Source organism: Calonectris borealis, chromosome 17 (genome assembly GCF_964195595.1).
Source record: "Calonectris borealis chromosome 17, bCalBor7.hap1.2, whole genome shotgun sequence".
Taxonomy (NCBI): Eukaryota; Metazoa; Chordata; class Aves; order Procellariiformes; family Procellariidae; genus Calonectris; species Calonectris borealis.
The window spans coordinates 700,232-717,098 of NC_134328.1; the positions used below are offsets into that span (position 1 = coordinate 700,232).

Sequence of the window (16,867 nt, forward strand, 5' to 3'; positions counted from 1 at the left end):
ACTAAGGATAGTACCTGTGGACACAGCTAAGAGTTGAGAGCATTCCAGCAGGGACAGATGCACATAGGAAGGACCCTCACCAAAGCTGGGCTGGTTATGAGGCTGGGTTTTGTCTGGTTCTGGTGCCCATTATCAATTTGAATGCAAAACTCTTGAAAGGACTACCACTAGGATCTCACTGAATGAGCTATGCAGTCAGGTACTCTGTAGTAACAGCAGTGTGCATGGTATCATTCCACAGCAATCAGTGACCTGTAAGCTACTGAAACCAGAGCGCATGGGAACTGGGCTTAGCAATTCACAACTGACTTTTCCCACAGCGTGACACCACACATACAGGCGAGCACAGTAAGTACAGCACACATATGGCGTACTGCAAGCTTGAAAGTCTGCAGTAACTTGTCCGTATGCCTGCATGCTTCGTAATACTCTGGCTCTGACCACAGAGTAGGTTATGCTACTGAGTGCTGTCAAATGCTGCAAAAGGCTGAGCAAATAATTTGAGACAGCATTCTACTTGTTTTAGGCATAACACCTTAGTGCTAATATTACAACTAGGACCATATATGCACAACAGAAACACCCCAAATGTTTCTTCTGGCTGAGCACCCTAACTCCTCTCCACACGCGAACAAATGGCCCTGTTTTCCTCCTCTCAAAGCTTTGCCACATTAGCAAGAACACAGGTTGCTACCTACATTCTTCAGTCTGAGACATGTAAGTTGAGATATCTGCAAATCTGTTTTAAGAATCCCCCTGGTGTTAACTATTGAACCGTGTCAATGTTTTGAACGTGACGTGGCACAAAGCACCAAATCCTCAGGATGGGGGAAGAGAAAATAAAAAGCAGCTCCCTCTTATTTCAGTTTGAGATCCTGAAGTTAGTTGAGATTTCTGACAACTCTGTCCATGCCTGTTTCCCTGCTCTGTTAAATACAGACAGTAGAGCCTTCTCATCTACCAGGTCGTAAAGAAGGTAAATTCAGTCATCCAATGCCACAGTGATTAAGGACTGTAAAAAAGCCTATGAAGAAATGATGAACTTCTGTACCCAGCACTGGACTTGGATGGTGCATGCTAACTAACGAAAAGGCTGATCTGAATTTGTACTGAGCAAAACAAGATTCCCTGGGCGGGGAGCAGGGAGGAAACGACATGAAGCACAGAATTAAGGTCTGCAACTGTGTTGCTTATTGTCAGGGTATACCACCATGCACAAGTAGCACTGTTGCTGACATGTCCTGACTCCTGGATACTTGATTTTAATACACCGAAATCTGACTTTAAACCATTAATCTATTCATTGTCTTAACTTGAGAAAGTCTAAGACTAAGGCATGTTTTTCAGTCCTCTGAAGGTGTGATGGCTGCACCTCAAAAGCAAAGAGCTAGCTGGAATGACCCAATCCAGCCTAAGGGCTGTCCATTCAATCTCCTGAATCAAGCTGTTGCATTTCAGTAACTTTTCACCGAGACTGTATTAATAAGAGTCAAAGGTGCCAGAATATGGACCAGCCAGAATAAAAGTGTCATTGGGATAAGTTTTCTGATCAGGTTACAGGCACTACTCTCTTTCTCTCTCTCTTTTAACTAGATGGGAACATTTGAAATTGATTTTCTTTCCCTATATAAAGTCACTGTATTTTAGTGAGCCTTAATGAGGTGAACATATATCATCTACTGTATTTTACTTCCCTGCACTTACTATTAGGCTTAAGTTACACACAAACATATAAGCGTTTGTGTTCTTTAAAAGTCAGGCTTGTAATTTTCTGCTGACTTAGATCTGAGACAAAACAAAGCCAGGACTCAGCAGTCCGGCGTGGCATTTGCTACAGTTCAGACAAGTGAACAAGGTATGACCCATTTCCATTTCCCAGGCAATTCCACTGGTTTTAAAGTTTGAATATTAAGACACCAGAGCTCCTTTTCTCTGTACAGCAGCCTTTATATCTGAAGAGTTCATACGCACTCACTCATTAGCACCTTAAGAGTTTTTCTGTAGTATTTCTGACCATTAATGCATGCTGGCTCAAACTCCTACATCTAAAGTGGGTTGGTCAGTAAAAATCTTAGTGAACTGCTGGCTCAATCCTTTTTGGACTCTGATATGCTGCACAGAAGAGCACGTTATGGCACCACACCCACATGTTCCATAAACTATGTCTAAAAAGCACATGTGTATTATTTCAAGCTTGAAAGCATTAATAAGGGCCAGACCTCAGAGATGGTAGCTCCCTGAGGCATTTCTTTTGTTAAAGTGTAAAAAGGAGAGCCATAGCACACTTCTCTGCCCATGCAATGCTAAGGATGGTTCTAGAGCCACTCTACGTATTTTTTCCTACTGAGATAGTATATACTTCCTGTAACTTCAAAATTCGAGTCAAGGAAATCAAATATCACTTCGTATGTGCCCTTCCGTATGCTGGTTAACACCACCGGGCTGATTATGTAAGCACTCTGCATTTAAACTAGAACTGTCCCAGCTATCAGCTAAGAGAAGTGGCCGTGCAGATGACAACACGGCAGGGACCTGATAGGACTGACCAGGCAATACTTGGCAGAGAGACTGGAAACTTATAAAGTGAAAAACATGTTGTTTTGGCATGCTTCAATACCTCCTACTTAGGTCAGCTCACTGAAGCAAGGGGAATCTACCCTCTTGGACTCAAACATGGAGAATCCTAGGAGAATCATGAGCAAGAGCTGGGGCACTGCATTTAGGAAGCTTGTCTTCTGTAAACGTTTATCTCTCATTTTGAAGTCATAAACTGTTTTCAAGGCCTTTCCGTATTTTTATCTGCTGGCCTACACTGATTTTGTTCTTCCAAGGCTCACCCTCCCTGCAAATGTTTTAAAAAGTTATGTTTAAGCTATGGTGGAAGCCTAGTAGTCAGCACTAGACTGTAAGAATAGGCAGCTGGACTGCAGATTTCAGATTCCAGCTGAATTTTTAGATTTTACCGATACTAAACAGATATGCTAGCACACTGCAGAAATGAGCAAAAACTAAGCAGCACAGACTAAAACATAGTGGAATTTCAGAGTGGCAAAGCATCAAACTTGGCTGTTAGGTATGCAAAGTGACCAAACCGCGTTGCTCATAATTACAATTTGCAGATGCAAGATTCTAGATCTTGTTGGGATGGACCATAATGACTTAGGCACTGAGAGCAACAGTTCGTGGCAGAATCCAGTGAGGCTAGGGCTTTCCTAAAGCCCAGATGGCTCTCCTCCAGTCCACAGAAGACAGAGTGAAAGCCTTGAACAGCTGCTGCAATACAACGATTTTCCGAAGTTTCAGTATTGCATGAATCCGGACTGCTCTAGCTAGGCTCTGCAAATATTAAAAGTAAATGGATCTCCATTACTAAATCCAGGGACACAGGGTTGTTTCAGGGGTTAAAACACAAAAGGGTAATTTAAGACAAAAGATTTTAAACCAAAAAATAAAAAAAAAGAAAATGGGATACAATCCAAGGTTTCTCTAACAAGCACAAACTTATTAGAGGTTCTACAGCTCCACCAGGTCAGGAATGGTATCACCTTTCTAATTTCTGCCCTGCCTTTGTAAATCCTCAGTACAGGCATGACATACTGTTTGGCCAGGACTCCAAACTTACCTGAACTGTAGTGGTCTATCTTTCCCTGAGTCTTTGGAAGAGTATGTGATGGTGGATTACCAGAGTGGGGAAGCATTTACTGTTTTTCAGTACTTAAGGTACTACAAGCTGTAAACAGACTCTGGCAATCAGGGTTCCTTGCCAGACAAAGTCAGCCGGAGTACACCTGTGAGAGCAAAGGGGCAGCTAGCATTACCTTATCGTTCAGGAGCGGTTTGATCTCTGTCAACTGAACATCCTGCAGTTCGTCCATGGTTCTGTAAGTGGAGCCAATTAACCCTCAGAGCAGCAAATGGGTGATTCTGAAACAAAGGCATGTTGTTAGAAACAGTATTACAAGAGATGGTAGCCAAAGAAAGCTTTAAGATCTTTCATTAGGCTTGTATATGCTCAAACTGAAGCCTGAAAGAAGCTGGTTCTTGGTGCAACACAAAGCACCTGCAATGTAGAAGGCAAACAGCCATGCTTGCGCTGAGTGTCAGTTATGTTACTCGTTACCCTGCACATTGCCTTGCCCATTGAAAGCTGTCCCTGAAAGTTCAGGCCTTTCTACTCAAAGTCTGGATCCACTTCCACGCATTGCTGGTACTTCAGCCATAGTCTGCCTGGAAATGAACTGGAAATGACTGGATCAGCAGAGTGAAAAACTGTTCAATATGCAGGAATACTGACATCTCACTGCCATGCCTGATGCACCTTAACCACAGCATCCAGCCACTAAAGACAGGGCTGTGCCTGCAACCCTCGAGACATGCAGCCAACACTGCATTTGCACATGGGAGACAGAGATGCGGAGATCCAAGTACCTTGTTGGCAGAACAGACAGCCCAGAACCCAAGGCAGCCCTTGTTTTATGAGGTGGGATACAAAAATGGCCCCCAGATAGTCCTGGTCCAGTTGAACACGTGCAGGGTAACACTGTTAATTGTGGAGCCCAAACAATCATTCTCCATCAGGTGATGCAGAGTCATCAAAGGAAAGAAAAAAACGTCATCAACAGTATGTGAGATTGCCATATGTCTATGGGAAATCACTGCTGCCACAGAGTCAGGGGAGAAATCTTCTAGTGTAAATACAACAACGAGGAAGGAGGAAAAATATGGCAGAGTTTACCAGGGATTTAATTTTTATTCTAGAGGCTCTACTTGTGTTTCTAGACAGGAGAATTTCTAGAGCAGGCAGTTGCAGCAATTTGAAGAGGGTTCTGGCAATAGCAGATGATCATGCCTGATGGTGCAGATTATTTGGTTGTTCAGGAAAACTATACATATTACTGTAGATGAAGTAAAAGAAGTCATGGACATAAGTAGGGACAGGAATAGGCATGTGGTAGGCTTCCTGAGCATTAGTTGAGCGTGCTGGAAAAAGACTCTCAAATACTCTCAAAAATCAAATTCTTTGTCCAAAATAATATTCTGCTGCTAACCACGGAAGAAAAAAAGTGGAAAAAGAATACTGCAACTGTGCTTCTCCAGCCACCTTAATTGCACACATACATGCACTGCCCCAGGAAGGAGGGCAAACGCTTTGCACCCCAAACGCTGTGCAGAACTGTGCATTCTTGTCACCCGCCTTTGTGCCAGGACTAACATTGGTGTGGCTGAAGCCAGTCTGACACAGAACAAATCATAATGCCTTTTCCCTTTGAAAATCAGCCATAGCAACTCCCCTCTCTTTTAGCTCCTTTGCTTTGGGAAACTTGAAATTATTCTTTTTCAGATTTTTTTTGCTGTAAAACACATCCGTTGTGAGAGTTCCAAGAAACCAGTTAATTTACAGGTAACAATGAATAACAGTTTACCCCACAATGAATTTTTATTCAGAAGAGCAGTAAGAGTCATTATATAATGCATTGTAAGCCCCAGAGGAAGAGCTAATTACTGTAATTCTGATAAGGTGTTATGGAGACCAAAAAATATTTTCTACTAAGGAATTACAACTTCCCTATACACTGGGACTGATTAAGAGCTCAACATCTACCAGGTTTTCTCCAAAACAGCATCCCACAAGGTTACAGACACCAAAGGAGTTTCAAACAAGCCTCACAAAGCTTATCTGCAGCAGGTGACAAAGTACTAGAACAACCACCTTATTATCTGGAGAGCTTATTCCTCTCTTACGCTCCTGTGGCAAGACACTCACTGGACCTGATGGCAGGCAGGAAGATGATGCTTATTCTTGGGGTCACCCAAGGGACCAAGAAGTTGTCCGCCCTACCCAAAGGGATTAAAAAGCTGTGCGCACACCAGCCACCTTTCTCTGTGGGTTTTTATACACAAGGGAGTGGTAAGTTATGCTTGTTTTGTGGTTCATGAGTCTCAGGCTCACACTTAGCATTTTTGCTTAAACCAGAGTCTACAGTGAAGTAGGGCATCTAATAATCACTCTCTACCAAGCTTTGACTGACCAAAGAACAACTCAGAGCACCAATTGCTCTGCATTAGATTGCTCAAAAATACTTTTGCTAAAGCTTTCCAGATATTCCTCCTAGTTTCCCCTGAGCTATACAAAGAGCAACAACTCCCAGAGAAGCCTGGGATGCATCCTGCATAAACCTGCCCAGGGACATCGTTTGCTGCTGATACAAGCATGCCACTCCATGAAGTGTGTAAAGCCTAGAGAGAGGGAGACAGACACATTTTGTAAATCCCATGCACTACTTCATTAGTAATTTGTAATATGAGAATAATAAAAAAACAAAGTAGGTGTTCAAAGCAAGGATTATCAAATGCTTTTATCTCATAAACCTCAATTTCATACTTGGTCACTAGATGCAACTACAGTGCACACAATAAACAACGTCATTCTGAAATTAATCTGATGCTTATCTTCCTGGTCCACTATTGCTCCAAATACTGTTTCAGGAGAAGGGGGGTCTCCAGGGGCTAAGGCAACAAACTGCTGTGTTATACCTGCACTGCGTATTGCTCCTTTGTTAAAGCAAGCTGGGCAGCAACAAGAAAGGCTGCTGGTTTGGATGCTGGGCTCAGAATTAGGTGAAACTTCCTTAAGAGAGAAGAGACCACCTTCCTTAACACCAACTGGGCTCACGTAGCTGGGAAAACTTCTGTAGAGGAGCACGCATGAAGAGTAAGAGACATGCTCTGCAATGAGCCTGCAGCACAGTCAGCCTGGGAGACTCTTCGGCTCAGAGCAGACTCTCACCCAGGCTGCAGGAGCAAGAGCAGGACCTCCGAAGGGGCCAGAGGGGACCGAATCCTGAGGTGAGCCAGGAAGCCACTGAAAATTGCTGAACTGAGAGCAAAATCAGACAGAAAGATTAAACCTGCACAGCCACAAACAGCCAGATGGTGGATTTCTTTTTGTGCTGGTTTTGGCTGGGATAGAGTTAATTTTCTTCATAGTAGCTAGTATGGGGCTATGTTTGGGATTTGTGCTAAAAACAGCATTGATAACACAGGGATGTTTTCATTACTGCTGAGCAGTGCTTACACAGCGTCAAGGCCTTTTCTGCTCCTCACCCCACCCCACCAGCGAGTAGGCTGGGGGTGTACAAGAAGCTGGGAGGGGACACAGCTGGGACAGCTGACCCCAACTGACCAAAGGGACATTCCATACCATATGATGTCATGTTCGGCATATAAGGCTGGGGGAAGAAGGAGGAAGGGGGGGACGTTTGGAGTGCTGGCATTTGTCTTCCCAAGCAACCGCTATGCGTGATAGACCCCTGCTTTCCTGGAGATGGCTGAACACCTGCCTGCCGATGGGAAGGAGTGAATGAATTCCTTGGTTTGCTTTGCTTGCGTGAGCGGCTTTTGCTTTACCTATTAAACTGTCTTTATCTCAGCCCACGAGTTTTCTCACTTTTACCCTTCTGATTCTCTCCCCCATCCCACCGGGGGGGAGTGAGCGAGCGGCTGGGTGGGGCTTAGTTGCTGGCTCGGATTAAACCACAACACTTTTCTAAAGCTTTTGATTCTAACCCACTCATCCAGCAAATCTGAGTTTTTCCTGCTTTCCTAGAAACTCAAAGCTTTTTGAAGGTTTTTTGAAGGAAAAGGTACAGGGGGTCCCCATCACTGCTTGCAAGCATTTTTTTTTTAGATTGCTGAACCAGTTCTTCCCAATCCACTCACTTGTGAACTCTCTGGAAAACGGCTGTCACAGCCTCAGGACTTCATTTGAATCCGTTTAGAGGATATTCTGTGGGCAGATGCACACACTTGTCTCTTCCCAAGGTCTTAGCAATCTGAATGTGATTGCCCTGGACCAAATCTGGGTAACTTGTTATTACAGCACGAGATCTGACTCACTCTACGTGATTATTCATCACAACTTCACCTGAGCACTCTGCTGTGCTAACAGCAACGTGGCTTTTGGTTTGAAACGTGGCCAAGGGGCACATTTGTCCAAAAAAGGCCACAAAAATTTCTCAAAGGAGAACGCTTTGTAGCAGAGAGAGCTGGTAAAACACATCTCCAAATGCAGAGGCAAAGGGAAGGGTGGGGTATTGGTGACCTGGGCTATCCTCTGCTCCAACCATGTGAAAGACTCCTTGTAAAAAATCTGCAGACATGTCTGCCCAGGAAACAATCAATTCTCTCCCTCCGCTCCTCCTGTTATTTAAAGAAACAAACATGTAATTTCATAAGCTGAAAGCAAGTTTAAAATACCACAACAAAGCAGCATAAATATTCATAGCACACAGAAGAGCTCTGTAGAAGACAGGCTACAGGCAAAGCAAAAGATTTGCCTGGAATGATCTGTGTATAAATCATACTTTTTTCTGTAAATGTCCCAGTACCACCTGCTTTGCAAATATTCCTCTTGCCTCCATTTATATATGACTATAAATACACTCAAATACCCCAATTTAAGCCATCTGTCCCTTTTCAAAGCTTCCTGAAGGTTGGAGTAGACTCTATGCTCTTTGAAAACCAGTAAGACAAGAATTGAGGAAAGACATTTGGTGAATCATTAGCACAGAGACTAGACATCAGGATAGGACACAGACGGCTGCAAAGAACCAAGGCAGGTGAGCCTCAGAAAGAAACCATCTACCTATAAATAATATCTGAAATATGTGCTCACAGGCTTACTCCAAGATAAGGGTGCTTTTAATTTACATCATTTCAATATACAAAAAAAAAAGTTGTGTTAAAGTAAGTTCAGTAAGTCAAGAGGATGAGTACTACAGACCTGCACCCACAGAGCCAGCACTGTAAACTGCACCGCCTGTGGGTACTTAGGCTCTGGTTTCTATTCAGCAAAGTTCTAGCAGTACTGCTCCCCACAGGATTACACGCTGCAAGAGCTGGATCTTGAATCCAACTCTCTGGGCACCTCCTTGAATATTCTGTTTTATTATGGAGGTGCAATCTCTCCACGCTGTTTAGGAACTCAGTGAACAAAATCTTGTATTCAGAGGCTGAAAATTCTTGTTTATTCATCTCTTGACTCATACCTCAACTTGACTACAGCTTCTAACTTGTTAACTCCATATCCCATTATATTCCTGCTTTGTATGTTAACTGCACTGAGGCAAAATTACACAAGACAGTTATCCAGCTATGCTACAAAACAAGGCGTTAAGCGTACCTAAATAAGCTCTCTTGTTTGGCAGCCCAGCAGAGGCTGGCTGAAAAAGCCTCCTCTCTGAGGACTGACTACACTTACAGTCATGACAATCTGGGTTAGGTTTCCAAGAACTGCTCTCTGACACAGCTACTTGCTTCTTATGAGATGGAAAAAAGAAACGCTGCTCCAGGGTGTGCAACGGAAGACGGGAACAAACCCAGAATTTGCAGCCAGTGCAAGAACCAAAGTAAACGACCCACGGTCCTCAGTTTGCAGCTCAGGCATTTATTCAGCCGTGTGTGTTGTGTAGCTTTTCACTACAGCTTTTTCCTTTCTGCATAAGGGTATTCCTGCTTCCTGTGCCTCCTTTATGTCTCTCTCATACACACCGGAAGACAGGCTGCTGACAAGGCTCCTCAGTCTGCTCGGGCAGACCGCCGCCTTGGCATACAGATCTTAAGTAAAATAAGTTTCATTTATGGCCTTTGAGACCCTTGGGCATTCCTGTTATGTTGCTCCTCAGTCCTTTGTAAGCCTCTCGACAGCAGTGTGCTTCCTAACTACCTGCACAGGCTACTCTGTTTTCTACCCTGAAATGCTGGCTGACACAGTAAACTTCCAGCAAAACAGGCAAAGGGCCCAAATTCACTTTCAAAATATTTTCCTAGGTTACTCACTTTGTGTTCCAGCTCATATATTTTTGGGAATGCACCACATGGTGCTCCACCTACAAGACAAACTGTGAGTCTGCAGAGAGAAATTACGTTCCGCTTAACCAGCGCAGTGCCAGCTACTGCACAGGAGAGACAGCAGCTTTGTAACAGAGCATGTTTTTACCTCCTTTAAATCTGGGCTACACCCAGGACAGAAATGCCAGCTGCTAAATATACTTTCTAAGGAGTTTAAATGAGATCTACATTTAACAATGTTTTTGTACGGAAAAGGTCCGTGCCCAGCTTTCCATTAATTTTGGAGAAAGAGTCCAATTCTAATTACAAGAAGCGTCACACTGCCATGTGTGTAACTGAGCTCAGCTAGCAGGACGTCATCCTTAGCCACCATTTGAATTAACAGGCGTCAACTATAGGGCTGATTAAGCAATAAGGCAAGAAAAATGTAAAAGTCTTCAAACTGTTTTGGGTTACCTGGACTAGTGCCCATCAAAACACTGAATGATGCTGAGCTCCCCTGTACAGTACAGTCCAAGAAGTTCTAGAGTGGGGATATCCAGGATATAAAATGGAATGAGAAATTTCTCCTATGAAAATGATGCGAATTATTGTCTCCGAAAGAGCCTTTTCTGGTCATGGTATCTCTTTCAGATAGCTTTGCTTCCCTTAATAAGCTGTTCTCCCCACTGCAAATGAAATAAGCAGTGGCTCCTATTATCAATTATGTTATTCACATGATTTTTCCATGTCCCTTACTTGCCCAGTGGCACCACTCCAAAGCAATACCTGCATTATCCAGCGTCAGCAGTTCACACAGCTCAGACTAAACCACAGAGCCATTTTTATGGTGAAGGACATGTTCAAATGGATCTGTTCAAAGACACTTTCCCCTCCACTGAGCCACCTGTTTCCACAACCCCATACTTCAGGAGGTCCCACCCAGGTATGGGTTAGGGCTCTTGAAGGCTTCAGTTGGACTTTTGCCCCAACCAAAACATCCGTAGCTTCTTCATCAGCACCGTCTATCATCACTGCATTCACCACAGCTTCTCCCCATGCCATCTCCTCTACCCGTCCCATGACAATACCTTCAAGCTCTCACCCCACAGAGGCAGTATGTGTAGCTGAACTCAACTGCTCTGCATGCACGCATCCTCTGATCTGACACAAGGGAAGCGGGGAAATGGGTCCCTTCGGCAGCAGCTTACTCCTAAGCAGCTTACGATTAAATCTGGCTGCTTCCCACCAGATCCTTCGGTTCGCTTTGCAGTTTTATTTTCAACTTGTTTCTGCTTTGTTTCAACTATTCTTCCTACTAACTGACTGTGCGTTTTTTACATTTTAAGTGAAAAAAATTAATCAAATGTGAGTATGTATCCCATTGAGCAAAATAAAGCGTTCCAGAGCAAGACAGATTGGAAATCTTTTTAAATGAGATTTTAACAATTATTTTTATCATCAAGCAGCGCATTTCAATTTACTGAAATTTAATGCTGATTTTGCATTTTATTTATCTTATTGAAAAAGTTGCATTTTCACTGGCTACCACACATCAAATTGCATTAATAAATATAGCCTTTACACCCAACTGAGCCTTCTTGCTATGTGGGAGGAACCACAATTTAAGTTATGGTATAGCTAAACAAACATTAATCAGACCTCAGTTTTCATATTTTATAATGCAACTGTGATTGATCTTTTTTAACTCATTTGTGTGAAGTGCTATTGGGATGGAAGAAAAATATTTGGATCAAATGCATGCGAAAAGTTTGTAGAGTCACTTTCATTTTAAAAATAAAACTACCTTAAACTTTTTGTGTTCACTCAGATATATTAAATTGTACAACCTAAAACTGATGTGATAACATACATTCGGCATTGAAGGAATTGCACCAAGTAGTTTTGGTCACATCTCTTGCCATGTGCAGTGTAATATAAAACTAGCTTAATGTGGGTACAGAAATCACCAGACGTGCAAAGCTCAGGAAGAATGAATATATCCTGCTCCTCAGCAGCTAAGACAACACAACTGCTTCTGGTATCAGGTCATTCAGGCAACTAACACCCTTTCATTGTGCTGTATATGCATATACATCTGAATCACTTTTACTAATGTCTTTGCAGAGCAAAACCAAACTTTTCTTCTTACTTCATTCAAACTTGAATAAATGGATTTTGACCATCAGGAAATAGTATACTTGCAGTCAAAAGCTGATCAAACATTTCAACATCTCCAATTCCAAGTTATCCACCAGACAGGGGAGAGACCTTTTAAGTTTTATCACAGCAAATAGATATTGGTTAGTATTGAATAATTATGTCTATTGAATATAAGAATACACATGTACACAGAAGACAGATTCAATTCTCAGGATGCAGTTTCACTATTTTAATCTGCTGTAACTGCAGACTGCTTGCAAAAGGGGCATTCACAGGATTGATGTAAAGTTTAAGAATGCATATACATTGTATGAAAAACAAATTGCTAAAATTAAGATTTTTATTATATGCTTTTTTCCCCTTCTTCCTCGTTAATTAAATGCATCTTTCCCTTACCCGTGTAGCAGTGCTCCTTAGAGCTTCCCAGAACAAGCTCTTTCAGTTTGGTTTATTGCCCATCCTGCATCATCTGAAGGACAATCTCTGCTCAACTATCAGTAGCATCACTTCAAAACCATCACAACTGCTGTACTGCTGTCACTTCCATCATTTCCAGTCTGTGAATTAACTTCCAAACAGAAAATATCCTTGTGTGTCAGGCTGGATTTTATGACCCTTCTCAGGCAGCTGGCCAGCGCAGGAGAGGCAACTCCAATTAACACAGTTAAAACCAGTAACGGATATAGGGCAACTCAGAATCAATTCAGGATGTAATTTCATTATTCATTTAATATAATTGTGGGTTGCTGCCAAAAGGGATTCTCTTGTCCTCTCTCCGTACACCAGCCAGAAATTCCTTCCTCTCCTTCCCTTGCACCAGGTCGATGATTACGCAGTAACGTGGCAAGTCAGATCTGCTTACTGCCTCCTCAATTGTTTTTTACAGGACTAATTTTCACTTGAATCAGTGAACTGACTGAGGAAAAGGCTCATTCAGCTCCTTGTGTACCACCTTTTTTCTAAATCTCTCAAGTATAAAGACCTTGCTTTGAGATTTGATTGTAAGAAAATGTTTTTTTGGCAGTGTTAGCTCTTCAGTTGAATCACGGAGCCGATAAAGTACATGCTCACAACACTGCCAGATGATACACAGGGGCCTGCACTTACCTTCAAGATATGCTAAATCTAATCAATTTAGATAAAGTGTATACAGAAAATAAGATAGAACTCAGTTTGCTAATCTGAGTTGCCTTGTTGTAGGGTATTATTTCAGGATACAGAGGAATTAAAGTTTCACCTTTCAGCCTCTGAAAAGGAACATCAGACCCTTCAGCTCTCTTCTCTGCCCTGCTCCTCTGTCCCCTTGCAGCCATGACCCAAACCCTGCCTTAAGCAGTGTCTGGCATGCCTGACTTTAATATGAGCAGATTTAATGCTGACTTTTTGCCAGGCTAGCTTTCTGCTGTTTTAGCAAAGTGAATGAGCCTATCAGACAATCATACGAACAACAGACCGGCTCATGTAATGAGGACCAGACATGCAATGAGCTCTGCAGTCAGCTCCAAATCCTGCAGCCCCAGCTGAGGATCACGTACAACGTACAGAGTAGGCAAATATACAAATAAAGTAGCTAAATCACTACAGTCTTCATGATGCTCCCTGGCTATAAGTAACCAGGTCTATAAATTAACATCTAGTACACATCAGCATGGGCATTCATGTTACAAGTTTCTGAAATGGGTAGAAGCCCTTTGATAAAACAGGTAATAATGCCTTATTTCAGAGAGGGTGGAAACAGATAAGGGATGCAGCAATTGACCACGTCTTCTTTCAGCCATTGTAAACATCCTCCCTTAGGAGTAAGGGGGGCAGTTTGTAAACACCTGCATGAATACAACAGACATAGGATGGAAAATGCCAACCGCTTCAGCAGTAAATCGGGACTGCGCAGTGCGCCCGAGGCTATCAGCTCCCTGCAAGGTACATCTGCCCAGGTACTGAAATGTTAACTCCACAGAGTTCACTGGGATGTACTTGTGTCAGACCCTGGCCCTTCCCTCAGTGACACTGGGCACACAAGGGCTCCAAGTGACCTGGAATGATCCTTTGAAGGATACTATTGGAAGATCTGTTTTTCAATGGAAAAGACAATACAATTAGGCTAAATGCTGTAGTGTGACAGAAAGCCAGTAAATCTGGCTCATAGACACTCAATTTCAAGAAAAGAAACTATATAAAAAACTGAGACAGCTTGTCAAAACAAACTAAAAAAATAGAAAAAGCCACAAAAAGAAGGAAACCTACAACGACCCTGGAAACTGTTAAAAATGCTGTATGAGAAGCCCAGGTAATCTGTGTGCCACTATCAAGCACAGAGACAGAGTCACCGTATATGCAAACCCTGCGTGATTCAACAGGAAGTTTAAGGAGGCAATCCTGTGAACGGATGGAATTTAAAAGAAATGGGAACTTTGTCCAGATGAGGAAAACAGGAAATCCCACAAAGCGCAGCAACCAAATGCAAATGGGAAGCTAAGAGGACTAAAAGAAAGAAAGAATTTGAATTGCCCCTTGGCAAAGGATGCTAAACTGATAGTTTGTGTTACTTGTTTACGTGCTAACTGTTACTCGAACACGTCACAACCAGGAAGCCAGCTACAGAGGGGATGAGATCAGCCAACCACCACGACATTGTGCATGGCAGAGCCATCGCGGGCACCCAGCGAAGACCTGGCACTAGCCATCACTTCCAAAGCTGCCAGGGAAATCCCACACCAGCACGTTTTGTGGTGCAGACAGAGCATAGGAGTTAGAGCATCCACAGAAACATCAGGTGGTTCAGTACTTGTGAAAGTGTTTGAAAGTTAAAACTCATTAAAGAGCTTAATTTAAAACCACATTTTTATTCTTGCTGCATTTGTAAAACTTGGGGGTGGCGAATGTTTTTTCTAAGGCAGAGGTTTGCTTTCTGCTGTTTTAGTGAGTTGGAGCAGCTCACCCTGTGATCACAGGAGCAATGGAGCCAGTGCGATAATGGGAGTGAGGAGAAAGGAAAGGAGAGGGGGATACGACCCACCATTCAGGAGAACTATTAATAGAGGTCAAATATTCAAGGTTTTGGAGGTAAATAATTTCAGGAGATTCAAAAAAATGGTTTGATACATTCAGGAGAAAGCATCCATAAACAGACACTGGACCGGGGGGGGGGGGGAGGGGGGGAAGAATATATCCTCCAGTATCTATAGCCCAACCTTTGTGGATCCTGGGAGAGCATGGGGAAAAGCAGCAGAAAGCTGCCCAGCTCGCAGCCTCTCCCTAAACAGCTTCCCCCACTGCCACTGTTGGAGAACTGGATGACCAGATGCACTGCTGGGCAGGCCAAACAGCATCCCTCTTATGTCCATCTTTATCTAACACACTTTACATGAAGCCCTTACCGTGCATTTCTGTACACGCTGAAACAAGCAAGTAGCAGAGAAGCTCCTCAGCATAGCTCAGGGCGCTCAGCCTGTGAGGACACTACAGAATTATCTGCCCACCAGCACCAAATTGGTTTTGACTGGGCCTGGATTTGGCCAGTTATTGTTCAATTGTGAAATAGCATCACCTGAGCAGCGAGCCACTGCCCTGTAACCCCCCCGACCATATACAGTAAGATAGCAGTTTTTGGACAGCCGAGTTCTTCCCTGTCACCAGATTAAGTCACCTCATGGTGAAACGCAGAGGTGCGAGAGATGTATTTCACCATCAGCTGTATCAAAAGGAGGCCAAGAGCCCCCAAACAGATGCCTGCCCTTCCTCCCTTGCCAGTAAAACCCATCCATCAATGACACAAATTATTTAAATCCTCTGTCTAGGAGCAGAATCATGCTACGCCAGGCCTGGGATATCATCAGGCATGCCAATCTTTGGCTAAATTCTGCAAGTTTGATGATAAATAGGATGCTTGAATCTGGGTGGCAGCTGCCTAGAAGTAACGCATTCGTGTGGGTCTCCTCAGTGTTGGTCAGACTATCAGACAAGAAAGAGCAAAGAAATATTATTTTCCTGCAAAATGCATAAACTATTTCAGGAATGACATCAGTTGCTCCTGAGGTTTCAGCAGCAGAACGGGCTCAGAGTCTACCTCAGATGCTCCCGCTTGACACGGCAGCACAGTCCTGAGCAGCCTGGGTCCCAGAGGAGTGTAGGAGGGGGCACAGGGGAGCCAACCACTGCTGTTTCATAAGCTCTTACGACCAAGTGGCATTTTACCCAAAATAAAAAAAGGAGCTCCTTCCAATGATGGGCCTGAGCTCTATTGATCGTTGCCACTCGTGGCTGCTCGAGTAATTTGTCACCCTTGACAGACCCATGGAGCAGTGTTTAACAATCTCAGCACAGCCTCATGGAAGTCTCTAGGGTCTGATTCCCAGCCATCAGTAACTGATTTCAAATCACTATTCATAAGAATGACTTCTGTTTGAAGTCAATTATAAAACTACACATAAAGTAGGTACTTAAAATATCTTTGGAAGGAAAGTGATGTTTTCCGTCAAATTAGGAATGTCTTTCTGAAAGTAGCTGGAGGCCAAAGGAGGATGGCACTCCGCACCAAATATGCCTTCCCAAATTTTGTTTGTCAGGTAAGGCCTAAGGAGGAATCTCTGACCTAATTACTGGATGCCATGAGCACCCAAACCCAGTCTGCTCTCCACAGATTCCAGTGGCTCTTCTTGGCTCTGGATGCTTGCGAGTTTAGATCTTCCTTCAAAAGCCCTGGCCATTATTGCCCAAGATCTACCAAAGTCTGACAGACAGATCCTCTTGAAGGTGCTTCCTGCCCTGGTGAGATCTCGTCCCTCCAAATCCAAGCCCCATTGGCATTTTAGGCGGGAAAGAACTTCTGCTTCCCTTTTTCTCCATCCTTCCTCCCCTCCCTTTCCTCATTCATCCC

The 16,867-nt window shown here is 43.4% G+C and overlaps 1 protein-coding gene across 4 annotated transcripts in view; it reads right to left on the reverse strand.

Annotated features, from left to right (window-relative positions):
* NDRG3 (NDRG family member 3) overlaps nt 1-16,867 on the reverse strand; it is a 64,318-nt gene that overhangs the window by 30,436 nt on the left and 17,015 nt on the right. For all 4 annotated transcript variants that reach the window (XM_075166186.1, XM_075166185.1, XM_075166184.1 and 1 more), the window contains exon 2: nt 3,819-3,924. In XM_075166186.1, the coding sequence (XP_075022287.1) occupies nt 3,819-3,875 (57 nt within the window). In that variant the 5' untranslated portion in view covers nt 3,876-3,924. The remainder of the gene's footprint in view (nt 1-3,818; nt 3,925-16,867) is intronic.